At 37.6% G+C, this 19,287-nt stretch overlaps 1 protein-coding gene and 1 long non-coding RNA gene across 47 annotated transcripts in view; one reads left to right on the top strand and one right to left on the bottom strand.

Moving 5' to 3' along the window:
- Window positions 1-19,287, top strand: part of MBNL1 (muscleblind like splicing regulator 1) — a 222,733-nt gene that overhangs the window by 16,399 nt on the left and 187,047 nt on the right. For 25 of the 46 annotated variants that reach the window (XR_001443154.3, XR_013413604.1, XR_013413606.1 and 22 more), the window contains exon 1: window positions 5,682-5,845. The exons of 3 other annotated variants lie outside the window; for them this stretch is intronic. Coding sequence is in view for 2 of the 43 variants with exons in the window: in XM_077991584.1 (XP_077847710.1) it covers window positions 6,366-6,533 (168 nt within the window). In the remaining 41 variants the exon portion in view is untranslated. Of the gene's footprint in view, window positions 1-5,681; window positions 6,534-19,287 lie in introns of those variants that run through there. 18 more of the 46 variants (XM_015131821.3, XM_077991587.1, XM_077991580.1 and 15 more) reach the window with 5 other exon arrangements.
- On the bottom strand, window positions 3,049-9,422 carry LOC106997048 (uncharacterized). The gene is made up of 2 exons (XR_013413608.1): window positions 6,191-9,422; window positions 3,049-5,825 (listed from the first exon to the last, which is right to left on the bottom strand). It is a non-coding gene; the product is annotated as an uncharacterized LOC106997048 (long non-coding RNA).

A 19,287-nucleotide genomic window follows, 5' to 3' on the forward strand; every position in this document is an offset into this window, starting at 1 on the left:
TTCCTATCTCTGAGAACTGGAAACACCACTGATACAAAAATATTCTACCTTCATTAATTTTGAATTTTCTACATTGTGTTGACACCAAGTAATAAATAAGTCACACACAGACAGGCATACCACATCTCCCTTCCCTCAAGGTACGTTATCTTGAGGATCATGAGTCTTACAGCTTCTCTTCAACACTGAGATGTAAGGTTCTAATGTTTGTTGTACCCCATTGCTGAGGGTCTTCAACCAAATCACATTCTGCTGCTGGGTCCCCAGCCATTTGCTGCCCGTTGCCCTCCTAGACAGAGCCCACTTTTGGTTTGCTCTCATTCCCAGCAGTGGTGCACGTCATGCATTCTGTTCTGAGATTAGACTATCAGCCTTTACACAGCAGTCAAGAGTTATCCAGTTATCTTTGTGAAAACCAAATTTAGATAACGTTCCATCACCCCACCCCGACCCTTGCCTCTAACATAATCAAACATGTCAATGGTTCCCAGTGAGGAAAAGTATCATGGCTGTAGCTTTGCATTTTGAGCGTGATGAATTTGATTGAGATTCATTTTTTCCCTCTTTCTTAACTGTAAGCTCCTTGAGGTTAGGTCGTTTTTGTTCACCATAGGGCTCTCTAGCCCTGTGGTGAACTCAGGCCTTAGGGCTCTTGCCATGCAGTCCCACTGCTTTGAATGCTCTTTCCCCAGTTATTCCTCACTTCGCTGAGAACCTTGCCTGCATATGACCAGCTCAGTCCTCCATCCTGTTTCACACAACCTCCTCTCCCAAATCCCCCTAACCTGCTTTATTTTATTTCATAGCGCTTATCTCCATCTGAAATTACCTCATTATTTATCTTTTATTTTTTATTTTTGACTTATTTTTTGTTGCTTCTCTCCCCCTAGTAGAATGCAACCCCTTTGAGGGAAGTGATTTATCTGTGTTGTTCATTTCTGGAACCACAGTACCTAGAATAGGAGTTAGCCATGGCTGATGCTCAATAAATGTTTGTGAAATGAATAGAGTCATTGTGTGAAAGGTGTTTTCTCTATGGAAAGAAGAAAGGAGGGATGAAAAAATAGAAAGAATAAAACAAGGAAAAAAGGAAAGAAGGAAGAAACAGAGGAAGGAAGAACTATACTCTTGGAAATCTAATGTAGCACCTCCTCACATTAAACTGGGGGAACTGTTAGGCCTATTTTAGAGCTGCTTCTTGGCCTCATTGTCTTTAAGAAAAAAAAAGACAATGAAAATGAATGGCCTGAGAGAGTCAGAAGACACTGATGTCAGTTCTGCTCTGCCATGGTGCCAAGTTCCTTATATAATGCACTCCTCTGGTTTAACAAGGGAACAAGGCCAGATGCTCTTTAACATTCCATTCAATGCTAAAATTCTATAATTTTGAACTTTTAATTTCAAAATGTATTTGCTTACTGTCTCTCTATTGCCAAATCCCAAAATAATGATATTGAATATATAGATTCAACTTTTAGGTAAAATAACTTGAGAAATGCATAATATTTAACTGTTTTAAATTTTACAAACATTTAGTAGCAAAGATACTGATTTTATATATTTTCACATTCATGTGCCATGTTATACATATATTGTATATTATGTATACATATATGTATATTATAACATGTATATATAATATTGTATATATATCAAATATATACACAGTATCTATTAGAATAAATATTTTTATTTTTAAATAGTGAGCACAAAGAAATTGTGTTGTGTACAAAATATATAAAGGTCTTTGAAGATAAACTAAATTCATGTAATTCTTTTTCTCAAGTATATTTATTCAAATATCTGAACAAGTTTGAATTCTACAAAAGGTCTCACCTCTCTCCTCAACCCTGTTGTGAAGTTTAATGTGATACATTTAATGCATCTACTTAAACTTGATTCTCCATACAAGAATGTTTGCAACTTTTGATTGCCTTTTAGAGTCATCTTCTCTTGACTATCTATATTTAAATATTGATTAGGAAGCACAGGACATGAGACTAGGTTCTGGTTTTGACACCATCTTTCAATCAATTATTTTTATCCTGGTATAATAAAAATATCATTTTAAAAGGGTATACCTCCTTGAGATATTTTTATTTAGGTGATTTGTGTGGGTAAGAGTGTGTGTGTGTGTGTGTGTGTGTGTGTGTGTGTGTGTGTGTCAGGAAAGACAAGTTATATTGCAGAGGCAGTGAGAGCTTACTGAGCTATGAATGCGGTATGCAGAAGAAGTAAGTCACAATTCACACAGGCACTCACACACTTACATAGTTACCTTAAATATCCCCATTGGACTGAAAAAGATAAATGCTGCCATTATCTTTATCTTTATTATTGGTAAACAAGGAGCTGATATTATCTATAAAAACCATATCCCTTAACTGTATTTCTCTTGAGATTCATTGGTATAATTAAAACTTGAATGGACTGAAATATTTCAGGAACCTGTAGTGAACACTCTTTCCTTTATCTGAAAATGTAGTTTATTTTACCTGAAATTGTTTTCTATAATTTCCCTCTCCACCCACAAATGACCTTCTTTTTATACTCACGGATATACTCACTTATGAACCTGTGGACTATACACTTCACAGAAATAGGAGTAACTATAATGTTCTCCTGGCACTGAGGGGATATCAATGGTATTCTAAATGAGGAACTATTAACTTTTTATTACTATAATGATTTTTTAGTACTTTCCATAGTTTGAAATGTGGTTAAGATGTTACTGGCAGTTGAAAGCTGACACCATGATTTAATAGTTTTAACATATGATCTGGTGTCTGTTACAGTGCTTTAATATTTTAAATATTATCATTCATGTTATGTTATCAATGATAGTAAATTAGGCCAAATCAGTGGTAATGTAGCTTTATATCACAATTTATTTGGACTCATTTTGAGTTATAGATTGACCATTGCTTTATGAGTTTTCTTAGCCATGTTTTTCTCCGTATCTAATGTAAAATAACATGTTTTTCTCTTCTTTTTTATTTACCAGGATGGTTATTCTACTGTTTCTAACATTAAAGGATCATCCTTGTATTTCTTTGTATTCTGTCATGGAGCAAAAAACATGTCTCATCTCAGTTTCAATTTCTCTTTTGCTCCCAGAAGTTCCCCCCTCCTTCAGTGTTGAAGTAGAAACATAATTTCCCCTTTTGCACCATAAACAGGTTCAAAAGTCCTTTGTTTCACCATGTTGCTCCAAACAGCAAATTTTCTAACCCACATGATAAAAGAACACCACAGTTCTAACTTGGAATTCTACAAGGGTTTGAGAACAATTGAAAATAAATTTCTACCACCAGGATTAGTCCTTAGTGGTTTGCAGGCATTCTAAGCAGAGGGGCATGGAAGCCAGCTAGGACACCAACCTGCTAGCAGATGCAAAGGTTGCTCTACTAAGAAGTTAGGCCTTTAATATCATAGACAATGGGAGGCAAAATGAAGACATTAAAAGGCAAGTAGTAAGCAATTCAGTAGGCTAAGCCAGGGATTTGAGAGTCTCCCAAGGCTCCTCCCTTCCTCATTCCCTGCATGAGTCATTTTTCCAGTCTGTCCACACCCATTCACCCCTCCATCCCACACTCTCATTCACCCTCCAAGCTGCCGTCACAGGAACTTTCTGCAATACAAGTCTAGACTCCATCTCTGGCCCTTGCTGCCTAAACTTTTCTAGCTCATTAGTTTTGACAGTAAAGTTGAGACTTGTTAGATTAACACAGACCTACTTTTCGCGTCATCTCCTGCCACTTTCCTGTACTACCCTCCCCTCGCTTCTCATAGAAAGGCTGAGAAGGCTGGCAGGCCCCTTGTGTATACCCTACTCTTTTCATTTTCTTTGAGACAGGGTCTTTTAATGTCACCCAGGCTGGTCTCAAACTCCTGGCCTCAAGCTATCCACCCTCCATGGCCTCCCAAAGTGCTGGGATTACAGGTGTGAGCCACGCCATCCAGCCTGTCCTGCTCTTTTCTTTTCTCCACCTGGACTCTACTCCCTTTTGATATTGCCAACTTCTACACATCTTTCAAGGCACCAGTTAAATGTAAATCCTCCAGGAACCCTTCCTTCACCATCCTCAGAGCCCTCGTGGGATTGCTTCCAACATCATAGCACTTATCCCTTATGCAGAATTAATTGGTTTGTCTCTCACCTAGTAGAGGTGTTATCCTTGAGTGTAGGGACTGTCTTATCCATTCTTGCATCACTGGCATAGTAGGCATTAAATGTAGTTGCTGAATGCTTAGTAAGAGGAATGGAAGTCTTCATAGCTTGGGGTAGTTACTAATGGGCAGATAGAAAGTTCCCATTCCTGTTCTCTGAGAAAGTGTCAGTGTTCTTTTAGTTTGCTAAAACTGTGTGGGGACTTGAGTCCTTTTAAACGATTAACGCTGGGAAGAGGCACCATTTAATTAATTATTTGTTCTGGAAGGGCTCAGTGTACAATTTTAACTCAGTGCTTTGTGGATCTAGCTAAAGGTCAAGAACTCAAGTCGGCTGTTAGTGCCTCTGGAAGGTATTTCTGCACTTTAGCACCTTTCTGATGTTTTTCCTTCACCGCGAGCTGGCCTCACTTTCTTCAACACAACCTAACCTGCAGGAAGAATGTTGTACCATATCCAGCATTTTTGTCCCAAATTGTGTCCCAAACATGGGACAAACGTTTTTCATTAGAATCTTCGTTGCACAAGTTATCCGAATTCCTTACATTCAAAGGAAATCCTGCCCCCAATCTCCAAAACTTCATCACATCACAGACGTTCAGCATTCTTTCCATTCAAAGCGAAGCCAAGTTACATCTTACAGCACCCAGTGAATTATGATGTGGGGCTGTGGTTTATTTGCTCTAGCGACAATATGGCTTACTTGCTGTGGAATATCGCGGTATTTCAGAAAGTAATGTATTATTTTTAAAGAGGGAGCTTTGCTTTCTCTAAATCACATGGTGTAAAGTTGGAAATAGAGTGGCTTGTAAATTACAAATATTATTTACAAAGTAGAAGGAAAGCTGACATATGAGTGTTTGTGCTTGTGTGACAGTTTCACTAAGGATTTCCAAAACTGGACAGGCTGTACAGTGGCAATCTTGAAGATGTTTTTCCCGCCTGTTAGCCCTCCAGGTTCAAAAACTGTTTGGTGCATTTTAAGGCGGCAGTCTCACCAGATCGCAGGATTCTAGTCTAATCGGCTTCTAACCTTCAATCTAACCTTGCCGGCTTCCTTGTAAAGCCCGGTGCAAGGGCCTCTTTCAAAACGAACCCACTGGTGTGTCGAGCTAGTCGGTAGAAGTAAGTAGCTGGAGGGCGTCCGGTCTGCACGCCCGCCGCGAGGTTACAATGTTGAACGCATGAGATGGAAGATACCAACGGGAGGCCGAGGGGATCCACGGCGCCCGCGCGGGCTCCAGCTTCCTCCTGCTCTCGGCGCCGCGGGGCAAGCACCCATCACCCGCCCTTGCGGACTCTGTCCGGTTGACAGGCGACCCTGGGGCCCGGGGAAGCGCGGGAGGGCGCCAGCCGAAAGTTGAAGAGCGTTTTCCTCGCCGCCGCGTGCATTAGGAGCTCCACGAGTCCGCCCTGGGCTTCCTGGTGGGGCTGGGCGGGCGGGGGAGGGGCCGCGCAGCAGCAGCGGAAGCCAGACCTCCGCGATAAGAGGCTGCACAGAGACATGCAACAGTCTTTTCACTGCAGCTGAGTGAGTTGTAGCGCCCACAATGCTCCCGTGACAAGGAGCTGACAAGTTCCATTTTCCGTCGCGGGCATCTTGGAATCATGACTCCCACAATGCCTTGGGCATTCGGTCGACAGTCGGGCCGCCTCTGAAAAAAAAATGTGAGAGGTAAGTTTCCATTTTCACAGTTTCCCCGCGCTGGTCCGCCGCGCTTCATTGTTCGGACTCCGGCGGGGCTGCCGGTGGTTGAAGGAGGAAGTGCGAGGAGGTGCTCGCCGGCCGCGGTTCTCCCGGGCAGGGGCGGGCCGCGCGCGGTGGTTGGTTTCGCGTCCCTCAGCACCTCCTGCCCGGGGGAAGGCGGGAGGGTGAGCCGCAGCCGCTCCTGCGCCCTTCCCCGCCGTGGGCTCTGCGGACGCTGTCACGGCGCAGCCGGCGCACGGCTTGGCAACCCAGCGGGACCCAGGGAGAAACAGTGGGGCGAGAAGAGAAACAGGTGCGTGCAAGTGTACTCACAACTTAATGATCTTTGTCGGGGGAAGGTGCGAGTCCCTCCGAGGCGAGCGGCGCGCGGGTCCTCCAGGCGGCTCCCGCATCCCTGGCCCCGGGGCTGCCATCCCGCCCGGTTTTCATCTGGGCCAAATATGTGCACGCAAAGGTTAATTCTCTGCCTGCTACCCATAAATTACGCATGACATGTTTAGCTGGGCTGCCTTATATGGAGAGTGCTGTATTTCAGGCCAGTTTGCCTTTTGCCAAGTTTACAGGGCGGAAGACGCCCTGCAGGAGAGGGCTGCCTCCTCCTTTTCTTCTTTTTTTTCATCGTTTTGCAGTGCGTCACTCAAAAACTGTAAGAAAAGTAAGTATAGAAGCTCTTTGGGTGGAGCCGCAGTTGTTTGATTGAATTGCTTTCATGAAAGGTTGAAAAGAATGAAAAGTAGTTAGTACTTGGGTTCTGGTTTTTAGACAAAAGCAGGACAAATATGTAGCCCCCCCCCCACTTTTTTTTTTTTAAACGGAGCCGGAATCTGTTATTGGTAGTAATGTGTCATGTGAGAATACTTTGATTCGAGAGCCAGTAACACGAGCAGGTATATGGTGGCGCTTATGCCTTCCTCTCGCACAGCACTTTACAACTACAGGGGTGTTGCTACCAGACTAATATTGTGTTCTTAGGGCTCTCTGGGACCGAGAGAGTATGCGGCTGTTGGGATTCTGGGGTGTATTTCCGTGGAGTATGTCCACCCAGGATTAAAATTAAGAAGCTGCCAGAAAGGTTGTTGCCGCTGACTTTACTTTGTGTGCCCACCAGCACAGGCACAAGTCATAGCAGATGGATGGCAAACTCTGCCATATACTCTGAGGAATTTCTTAAATTAATACGCTAGGAGAGAAGTCATAATTAATGCTTTTAGACTTTCGGGCCCTGTGCAACGTGCTTTGAAATACTACACCGGTGGACACTGTGTCCCTTCCTCCTGGGTTTGAACACAGTGTCTGTTTATACACAGAGGGTGTTTAGTACATAAGTATTCTATACCAGCATAAGAGAGCCACTCCACAGTTATCTTTCTGTGTGGGTTCCTAAGTGTGTTGGTGTTTCTCCTTGCTGTTGAGATAAAATATTATCACCCAGACAGAAAATGAAAGTTCAACGACTGTAAAATTTATCCCAGGAAAGTGCAGTTCAATACTTAGACTGTCTTAGATGTAGTTATAGATAGAGGCACTGAATAAGTTATTTTGTAGCCTGAGAATGCACATCGTTGTCATTTGTATCTTGCTTTCTTAAAGTTGGTGACAACTACGGCTCAACTTTTTAGGAAAACCTAATGTTCTAGTTTTTATCTGTTTTGTGTATTTGCATGGGAGTTACTTTATTATTATTATATTGTTAGATCTTCTTTGAAAATGTCGGCATAGGTTTTTTAGTCTTATTAGTTTAACGGGGGGTTTCCTTGCTGAAGACTACAAAAGTTGCCTTTTGTGTTTTAAGAACAGGTTGGGTCAGCAACAGAAAACCTGTTCATCTATAATTATAGTATCACTTAAGACATAATAATCAGATTTCATTATTACTAAGAGACTCAGAAAAACCTCACATATGCCTAGTTTAATTTTTTCCTTATATAACTATGAACAAATTTGTGTGTAGCTACACATCAAGTGTGGTTCTCTGTGCAGTCATGCCAAAGAGAAACTGAAGTGTTACATGGTTTGAGATATTATTGCTTGTGTTTACATTTCCACATTTGAGGCAAAGTTAGACTCCAAGTTGAATTCATTAAATTTTGATTCCAACATTCTGTTCTTCCTTTGGGCACAGAATTCCTATGAAATGAAACACTGGGTTTTGTTCCAGAACAAGAACAGACTAACCCAAAATTTCTCCTGGGAGAAAAAAAGAGTAAAATTATATTTCTCATTGAAAGTTTTATTTCTCATTGAAGAAGGGTGTGCTACTTTATTATATAAAGTGCCTTATCTTCATTATAAGAAAAAAACGCCCCTCCATTTGTCACTGTTGCCATACATTAGGGCTGTATTTGATTGATCTATTTATGGAAACAGAGAATAAATAATCTTGCTGCACCTTCTGGCTTTCTGCTTGGTGTTAGATGTGCAGATTAGAGAACATCTCAGGTATTGCTTAGAAGAAGCTGAAAAGAATAGGTGATTGGGTTTTTAAAATTCTGTAAGCAAAGGCATTAGGGTGGGTGGTAGATATGAGAGTCAAGAGAGTGGAGGAAAGAAGTGAAATAGGTTCATGAAGTGATTGGCTCAAAATAAAATCCCAACAATATGGATCATAGAGAATGTGACATAGGAAGATTTTAAAGTATATGGTCTTTTAGGCCAAAAAGCTTCATATGTTTGGAAATCTAGAATGTGCTGTCCAGTACAGTAGCCACATGCGGCTGTTGAGCACTTGAAATGTGTCTAGTCCAGATTGAGAAGTGTAAAATACTGCTGGGTTTTGAAAACTTTATATGGGGGAAAGAATGTAAAACATCTGATTAATGTTTTTATATTTATGATATGTTTTAATGATAATTTTTGATATATTGGTTCTAATAGAAGATCTTACTAGATTAAACTTCACCTGTTCTCTCTCTCTCTCTTTCTTTCATGATGTCTAGAAAACTTAATATAACAAATATGGCTAACATCGTACTTATTTTGAACAGTGTTGTTCTAGGATAAAGCAGAAAAACAATATTCTGGGAGAAAGCTTAAAGAGTTTGCTGGTCAAAACAATCAAATTGGCTTATTTTATTATATGTAGAAATACCTTGTCTTTCTTATCCATTGTAACCAAAATTTGAGAAAACACACCACCTAACATCTATTTTTATTTCCTCAAAGCTGCTATTTAGTTTAGAGATTTGATGGTGAGGTAGTAATAATAGAGAAAGACTTATAATTAGAGAATGAGTCTTAACACCTCTCAAAGGCCAAAATAGAGTATGATTGTTACTTAGGAACATTTTAGAGACACTGTAGTTACCATTGTCCTGAAGTTACAAAACATAAACGAGTCACTAAAATTATTTTAAAATAGAGTTTTTAGTAAATAGCAATTATCTTCAAATACTTAATATGTGTTTTCTTTTACTAGAACTTTCTTTAGAAAATTAAAAAAAAAAAAAAACAAATCCAAAGTCCTGAGCAGATGTTAATAAAAGATTGCTGAATTCATAAGAATGAAAGATTTTTACTTGCAGATAGGAGGGTATTGTTTTGAATATTAGCAAAGGTAAAAATGTGTTTCTGCTGTAACATGGGCTCTGAAGAGTTTCTATACATGGAGATACTGTCTTTATAATTTGAACACATTCTTGAGAAAGCATCTGACTGGTAAACAAAGCACAATGGCATAGGTCCTGGAAACATTCCTTTCAGATATTTTCGTAACTGAAGTACATTTTGCCATTCACAGTGAGTGTTAAGCTGAAAAAAATGTGGTTCTTTTCTAGCCATATAAAGTATGCTTACTATTATTTTCTTGAAGGATGCCAAAAAATGTAAGATGGATGTCGTGGATTCTTTGTGGGGAGGAGTTAGATTGTATACAGGGCCTCAAGAAGAGTTGCCTTTCGGCTTGGTGCCATCTTGAATCTGTCTTCCGCTATATGAAGCATAGCTTCCATTAGTGTCAGTGCATGTGTGGAGGGTGAGGGGAAGAATGATCCCCATTAACTTTGTGTATTGTTTCTGATGAGTCATGGAGCATATTCACTAATGGTTGGAGAATTATTGATTGCAAAGCAGAGGATTCAAGAAGAGCTATTGGCATATGGCATTAACTGTCTCTAAACATATTTTATATTTTTACATTTGAGGTGGGGAAATTGGTTTTTACATAGTGTTTTTCATATTGTAAAAAATAAACATTTATATAAGCATTACAGATATATCATTGAGAAAAAAAAGCAAATACATGGTTATAGCTTTCTATATATTACTAGCTTTTTTTTTTTTCATAACAGATCCAGAACACCTCTTTCAGATAATCGTTCATGTTTTTAGAGAGGCATCTATCTCATCATATGTGCCTATGAAATCTGTAAAAATATGTGTAACACATACCTTGAAATATTTGTGTTAGGAGAATTCGGTCTTACACATTTGGTTCTTTTTCTACTGTTTTTGGTTATGTTCTCTAGGTTACTATGATTAACCTTTGTTAAAACAGTTCAGGAAATATTAATCTTAAAATGAAATATAGCCGTATTGGACCGAGTAGAGAATTGCTTTTCCACAGAGATCAATTATTCCAAAAAAGTGAAGACGTTTCTGAAATAATATGCTCATATGCTCCAAAAGAAAAACCATCATCTCTTTTGACATTCTTTTAGGAAACTGAGAGATGTGTGTTTTATATACAAAAAGAGGTGAATGATAGTTGATAAAGGTATGCAAAATACATACTCCTGTGAAGTATGAACACACAATTTGTATGTAATGCATGCTTGAGCATATAACTTTCCCCAAGACAATGCCAATTTATTCAAATCACCTGAATGTTAAATAATATCATACTATTAAAAAGAATTGTGGTAAATATGAAATCTAAATACCACTGATGATGTCCATGCTGATGTCAACTCCATTCCAGTCCCTCTTTAGCTAAATTCACAAAATGAAGAGATGTCTTTCTCCAAAGTAGTTTTCCAGAAATTTGTATTTGACACTGGATTTTTCCTACATTTTCACTTTTAAAAGTTCAGAAGCTATTAACTAAAAATGAACTTGTTTTAGAGAGCTAAGAAGATTCTAGACTTATGGGGACATAGTTAGTTCTATGAAATAAGCATTACATTGCTGACTTGAATATTATTTTATCATATAAAGTTGATTTATAAGTGAATACATATTGTGAAAAAATACCACACTAGGCTTAGTGAAATCTACCAAACTTAATCAAGATAGATACACCTTGTCCTTAAAAAAATAAGAATCTGGTAGGGAAAATAAGAGCTTCGAAAATAACTGTAAAGTAGAAAGTGCCTTTTTAATGAACAGTGGCTGGGTAACATAGTATGAAGGTTCAGATAAGGGAAAGTCTTCAGATGACTCTGACTTCACCCACATACACGTAATAAAGGGAACAGTCCTTAAATGCATAACTAATGAGAACAAAAGGTATTCAGTATTTTTCAGCCTTACCAAAATATTATTCTGTTGAAGCAGTATTAACTCTATTCAGCGATGGTTCCATATTTTCCATACATTTATAGATAACATTCAGATATCAAATTTTCATATATGTTTTAATTCATTTATTTATTTCTTTTATGTAGGAGAAATATAATGGTTTCCAGTCCTATACTAGATTATTGATAGATTTTGTCATTAGTTTTACTATTGAATACCATGAAATATCAGCTGTTGCAGCCACTAAATAGTTACAGACTGTAGGTACTACAGTTTAATAGTCAATGCATGTCATATGCTTGTACTATGCTAAATATAAAGGATGCAAGATGAGGACTTAAGCAGTTCATATTCGTATTTACAGTATTATCAAAGATATTTTCTTGTCTCAGTATTACAATTTACAGCCCATTTTCAGCTTATTGTATCCAAAAATTTCAATCTTATATCCAATAATTTATTTATTAGCATTTGTTGATGACAGTCAAAGTGATGCATTAGCATTTTATTTTTTTCTGTGTTGTTTGATTACAACAGTGACATTTTAGCACTGTTTGTGGATGGATGAAAGAAAGCAGGAGGGTGGTCAAGCTAAGTGACAGATATGAAGAGTTGGAGGACATAGGGCTTTCTGTGGGTAAGAAATTGATGAGAAAAGCTTTATGCCACTGATGAGGCTTACAATTCAGTATTCCCCTACCAAAGGCCCCCTTACTGATGTTTCTGTTTACCAGATCTTGGTTTCAAGATGCCAAGTTCTGAAGAGATACACGAGTTCTTATAAACACTATATCTAAATTTGGTTTGAAAGTCTAATGTTTGACTGGGTGCGGTGGCTCATGCCTGTAATCCCAGCACTTTGGGAAGCCGAGGCGGGTGGATCACGAGGCCAGGAGATTGATACCATCTTGGCCAACATGGTGAAACCCTGTCTCTGCTAAAATACAAAAAATTAGCTGGTGTGGTGGCGCATGCCTGTAATCCCAGCTACTGGGATGCTGAGGCAGGGGAATTAGGGGAATTGCTTGAACTCAGGAGGCGGAGGTTGCAGTGAGCTGAGATCGTGCCACTACACTCCAGTCTGGCAACAGAGCAAGACTCCATCTCAAAAACAAACAAACAAAAAAGGCTAATGTTTATACCAGGCAGGTAGAAAAACAAAAATGGACCTCATTGGAGGATACATGAGGTTTCTAAAAGTGGAGCTCCTTTGTAAATGTAGGAAGTGATATCAATATTATTATTATATTAATATACTTATTTTGAAGTAACTAAGTTTTTTTGTTTATTTCTTTAAATAAACGATAGATTTGGGGAAAAACCATTTACTCTTTTCATGCACTAGTTTCTAAATCTGTGACATTGTAAAGGTGTAAATATTTATGAAAATAGTAGAAGTTGCCACTTGCTGTATACTTTTAAATAAGGTATCTCATTTAATCTTTTCTACTGTAAAGTAGCCATAAAGTAGTCCTTATGACTTTTATCTTAAAGACCATGACTAGAACAATTTTTTCATTTGCAGAGATATGAGGCTTGTCATTCTGTTTATTCTAGTGCTCATGTTTTTAACCAATTTTTTTGTCTGGCCTCCACTGATGATGTATAAAGAATAGTGATGAGAATATAGCTGTAATGATTACTAACATGTTTGAATACTTTCTATGTGCTAAGCTAAGGTTTATAAATTAATTCGTGTATTCCTCAGAACAACCCTATGAGATAGGTACTGTTAATATCCTGATTTTACAGATAGGGGAACTGAGGCACAGACAAGTCCAATTAATTGTGCAACGGTACTTAATAAGCAGCACAATAAGGACTTGAACCAAGGTAGCCCAGTTTTAGAATCCATGCTCCTATGTGAAAGAATAAAAACAGATTTTAAAAATACTTATTTTGGATGCTGATAGGAGCTTGATAACATAAATGTTTGGAATACTTTAAAAGACTTGTATTTTCTACAGCATTTGAAGAGACTCCAGAGGAATGGCAGAAACTAAGAGGATAGAGAGGAAAGGCCTGGGGTGAGGGTTGGGAAGCATTTACTAGAGTAGGAAGAAATGAGGAATCAGGTGTTCAAGGGAGATTGGTGCTACACTTTTGAGGTCATTGATGACCAGGTAGTGAGTTTAATAATACGTAGCGTGGAACATAAACAGACACTTGGTGTTTAGGGCAGTAACCTTACAGGAGTTGTGTTTTGGTGACATTTTATAGGGGAAGTATAGGAAACATGTAGAATGAAATAGAGATTGTGGTTACACAGAACAGAGATGAAGGAGTTGGTGAGGGGAATGGCCCTAAAATGAAAAGGAGGACATGTGTGCTGAGAGAAATGTGATAAGGTTAGGCTGCATAGGATGTACCAGCTGACTGGATGTGGATATTAAAGGCAATGGGAGTATTAACACTTAATTTTAAAATACAGCAAGAATTTTAAAAACTTTTAATCAATCAAAAATTCCTTATTTGAGAATTAGGCCAGACGCAGTGGCTCACGCCTGTAATCCCAGCATTTTGGGAGGCTAAGATGGGCGGATCACAAGGTGAGGAGATCGAGACCATCCTGGCTAACACGGTGAAACCCTGTCTCTACTAAAAATGCAAAAAATTAACCGGGCGTGGTGGCGGGCGCCTGTAGTCCCAGCTACTCGGGAGGCTGAGGCAGGAGAATGGGGTGAATCCGGGAGGCGGAGCTTGCAGTGAACCGAGATCGCCCCACTGCACTCCAGCCTGGGAGAGGAGCGAGACTCCATCTCAAAAGAATTATATAAAAATATCAGTAAGTGAAGAGCATTTAAAATTGTATATTATCAGGGATTATAACTTGATTAAATAGAAGATACATGTTAATTTCTTAAAACATTTCATTTCTGTGCCAAACTCTTTTAAAGCACTGGATGGTGACCTATAGGTCACCAAATTGGTAATTTTAAAGTAAACATAATTTCAACGTTAGGCGTATTTTGTTTTTTGCTGAGAAATGTCTCAATGTCAACCAGGCAGTTCTCTTCTCTTATTAAAGTCCATGCTCAGAATGCCTGTGTAACCTATCCTTAGTGATAAACAAGGTGGCAGATAGATACATGATAAAACAAGTTTGCAATGTGCTCAATGTGGCTGACATTTATACTTCTCAGATCTTGCTATTTTAGGGAAGGTATCAGTATAACCAGGGCATTCTTTTTCCTGGAACTAAAAATCCTTAATAATCAGTCACTATTATAAACAGAATGATTTACATACAGGACTCAATAAACAATTGCATTTGGTTAATGGTTATTTGGAGTTAGGAGGGTAGTTATATTTCAAATAGAATAGAAAGCTTTATTGGAATTCTTGCAGATCTTTTTAGTTTGAGGACCTTACAAGCTTTTTACAAATAAATGGTTCAAAATAGTTTAAACAGAAAATATCAGAACATTGATAGATTATGTTTTATTTAATATACAGAGAAAAATTCCCATGAAATCAAGACAGTTTTCAAGAAAAAATATTCTATTTATAAATATTTACAATTTATTATTTAGATTGCCTATGTCCATAAAAATAATACAGAAATTACACTATGTCTTTAAGTATAGCATGTTTCTATAAACTAGAGAATAATGTTGACAGTATTTTATTTTGCCTTTGTTAGTATTATATGAAAGCCACACTTATTACGTGCCTTTCTCTATTATTAGACTTTTTTTTCCTATCTAGTTTTTGCTATATAGTATGGTGAAAATCTGTTTAGCTATGTCATTAAGATAATGCTTAGGAAATGCTAATTTTTAAGTAACTAAGATTAAGTAGTATTGGACATTCTTTGCCTTCTTTATTATTCTGTCATTGGGCTAATTTTAAATAGACAAATTAATTCCAAATTATTTTGAGCCATTATTTGAACTTCAGTGCTGTAACATTCAGGGAAAACTGCATTTTCTACCTAGTGGCATTCAGATAAAGGCATTTGGTCTTAGGTACCTCTTTCAAAAGACTTTTAAGAGATTTGATAAACATAGCAAAAGTGAACAACAGATGATACAAGAAAATCTTTGATCCAGGAGTAGAGTTTCTCTGAGGCTTTGCATGACCTTTCCAAAAAATAATTTGAGAAGTTCCTAACAATAGAAAAATATATACTTCAACAGGAAAGACTTTAGAAAAATATACTCAAGTAGAATTCTGCATAATGCTTTCTGGGAGACCACATTTGCTGAAAATTGCCTATGGGAAATGACTTTCTCAGAGCAATATAGTTTTGAGGACTGAGATTTTAAATAAATATTTTATTGGGAGCAATTAATTTAGGGAGAAAACTATTATAATAGCCTGTTCCTCTGTAGTTGATTAAAGTTTACTAAGTGCTGAGGTCTTTTCCCTTAAAACATTACTTTGCCATGTTAACAATCAGGTCATAGAGGAATCAGTTCATCTTTTGTGTTTTGCTAAAATAATCAATTAATAAACATATTCTGAGCACCTTTAAAGTCAGAGGATTGTCATAGGTCACAAGAGGGGGATCGAAAGTATAATTACATAGTGTCTTTCCTTCTTTGACATATAATTGAGTTAGGGAGAAAGACTTAAAAACTTAACAATGCAAGGCACTATACAAGTTAGTACCAAAGGAGGAAACTGAAAGAGGGAAGGAAATTCAAAGAAGGAAGTTTTTGTAGAACTGAATGGCCAGGGAATGGTGTCGGGGAAGAGGGGGCATCTGTCATAGGCCCAAAGATTAAGTACTCTTTTTGGAATATGAAGTGACATAGTAAGAATAAGGTGGAAGTAATGATGAAAGCTACTGTATTTGAGTGTCTTTTCTATGTGAGGCCTTGCCAGCTTATGTTGTTTTTGGAAAAACATTGAGTAAAGATAAACAACCTGATAGTGATAGTAGACAATGAGCGAATTGGGCCTGTGAGACAGGAATCATCATCCTCTTAGAGGACATAGACTTAGAGAAGTTATCTTACTTGTCTAAATCCACATAGCTGGTGATCAGCCGAACTGAACTGAAACCAGGCCTTTTCATACTTTAAAACCAGCATTCCCCACCCCCATCTCCCCCATCCCATGATTCTGCTGGGAGTGAGTGTGGCATGTTTATGACGTAGTAATTTTAAAATTTCACCCGTGCAACAACTGACATAAGTCAAGAAGATAGAAATTTTATTTAAAAGGCTGTCAAATGTGTTTTCATCTTTTTGCTTTGATGTTGGATTACAAATGGCATATAGTCTGACAAATTCTTATACTGTTTCTTGGATTTGTAAAAACAAAAATAAAACAAACCAGGCCCCCCATCTTTATTAGATATGGTATGGAGTTGCAGTGTCATGATGTTATAACGGTGCATATGGCAGTAGGTAGACCCATTTGGGATTCCCTCAGAGGAAGCTTGGTGAAGTTTGAAGACAGTGTACTTTCTCACCAATAATATGATGCTATAAAATTTTCACCAAGAAGTGATAGGGGCAAAAGTTTATAGATCATGGTTGTTTGATTATTTTATGCTTTTATGTTACATCTAATTTATACATCAGTCTCTGCTTTCTGTAACTTTACATGTGATGTAGCCTGTGACTTTAAAAGATAAGCTATTAATTATAGAGTTGTGCTGTTGGAGACCTGTCACTTTGCTAACAAATTCCTCTCTTCATAGAGCTATTTAGAACATATAGCAAATAAAATTATGTGATTATGTATTTTTAGAGAAAAATTTATTTATATAAAATGAAAGTCTTTGCTTTGCTTTTGGTTGCAAAAGAAAGCATCCTTGTTTAGCAAATATTGAGTGCAGAGCCAGTGTGCTACGTATCATGCTATACCCTTTGGAGGATAACGAGGTAAGATGTGCCTGTTCTCAAAGTAATTTCCAGTGGAGTGATAGAAATATTCACAAATAATGGACAGGCAAAACAAAGTGGGCACAAAGAAGCCAAGAATAGGCTGTTTGTGGGCAGAGTATGGAATTTGCCTAAAACCATTCGGTAGACAGGTTAACTCTTTAGATACTTTGTATATATTGGAGAAGAGACAAAATCAACTCATAATTTATTAAAATGATGTGATTTGATATGTAAACCATTTAGTTTTTTTGTTCAAGTATTTGATAAATAAGTGTGATGCCACCATAGTATCATCTTGGACTAGACAGAAGAAATTAATTTCTGATGCTGGCAGTTTCGGAGAAAGGTGGGGACATAACAGTTCATCTGAATCTTCCTCATGCTAAATTCCTGATTGGGAGCAGGTTAAAACACTCAGGATTGGTAACCAAGTTTCAGGGCCTACAACTTTTATGTTAACAGAAAAAAAAATCAATGAGAGAGAGGTGAGTTGTATTTAACTTTAATGAGAGAATTTTAAATATGCACATGATGCGCTTTTTTCCTCCAGTTTTTCTTTCTACACAGGGAAGAAAGCTGTATTTTGTAGGCTAGCTTCCAGACTTTGAAATGGTGAAAGTGCAACTGTGCATATTCTTCTATAAGACCCCATTCAGCTGTGATGTGTTTGTTCCTTGTTTCCAGGATTTAATCTGCATTCTAGGTTAGAAAATTCAGGATTTTATTGCTTATTATTATTCACTTTTAATCACAAATATTTGTTTAAAGCCCATTACATATAAAGTTTTACTGTAAGATTTTAATTGCAATTTTTAAGATAAATTAAGAATATGGTTTCTGATTTTCTGAAGTTTATGGCCTATAGAAAAAGGCCCATTCATAAGTGAAATAATAAAAGCAAAACAACAAAAGGTCAGAGCTTTAGCCATTCTAATAATTATTAAAATAGCTACTTACCTCGTAGGAACTTACTATTTTACCTGTGTGATCATACATAGCTCGTATACAATTCTGTGTGATTTAGGCATTGTTATCTTTCTGGCTCAGAAGTGAGAAGATTGAGGCTTGGAAAGATTAAGGTTAGGGGATTTGCTCAAGGGACATATGGTAAGGTACTGTGAGAGCTGAGATCTCAACCCAGGAGTTTTGCTGTTTTTCTGCTTGTTTATTTCTATCAGTATGGTATGAATTATGTACACAAATACTCATTGCATGTAGATTTGAGACCTACTCCAAGTTAATTCTGGAAAAACTCAGTGAAGAAGATAAGATGTGGAAGATTTTTTTTTTAAGCATTGTGGTCATAAAAGAGCAGACTATGGAATGGACTTTGAAGTTTCACTAGCTTTGAAAGGAGGGATATATCAAATAGCCTAATCTGCCTGTGTGGTTTGCTCAGTATTAGGTCTACTCACACCTAATACCCTCTGCCCCAGCACTCGCCAAGATCAGCAAAATCTACTTTTAGACTCAAAATCATTACCACCTGTGAAGTTTCTGATGTCACTTCTGAGTGACATAGCACTCTGTCAATTGCTCTGTTGGATGGCTTGCTGAATGGCACCTTTTAAGAAGTGTCTTGAGCCCAAAAAGAGAGTTTCAAATGCTCTTGTAATCTATTCAGCTGCATTATTGAAGGTATTAGGGTAATTCAATTCATTTTTCATCATTAAAACACAGAAATCTATTGCCAGCTTTAAAAAAGACAAACATATCACTGAAAATTTAATAGCTCTACCTTCACTTGGAGATTTCCGATAAACTTTTCGCACTTCCCCGCAAATCCCTAGTAATTAGAGCATGTCCCTGTATGTATGTGTGCATGTTTTTGTGTCATATCCCTGTGTGTCTATATATTCCATAAATGATTGTGAAGTAGTGCACAAGTTGTAGCTAAAAATGAAATAGAGTAAATGTATGAAGCTAAGGGATCCATTCTCCAACTAATGAGTTAGTTGACAAATTTGCTCTGAAATATTAATATCATTTTGTGGTTCCCCGTATTGAATACAAGTGTGGGCTTGTGAAAATATAGTATCCACAGACCCTAAGTAGAAACAAAATAAAGGTATTCTAATATACCTGTGCAAATTTAAAGTTTTAACTTATTCATAT

Source organism: Macaca mulatta, chromosome 2, assembly GCF_049350105.2.
Source record: "Macaca mulatta isolate MMU2019108-1 chromosome 2, T2T-MMU8v2.0, whole genome shotgun sequence".
Lineage (NCBI taxonomy): Eukaryota > Metazoa > Chordata > Mammalia > Primates > Cercopithecidae > Macaca > Macaca mulatta.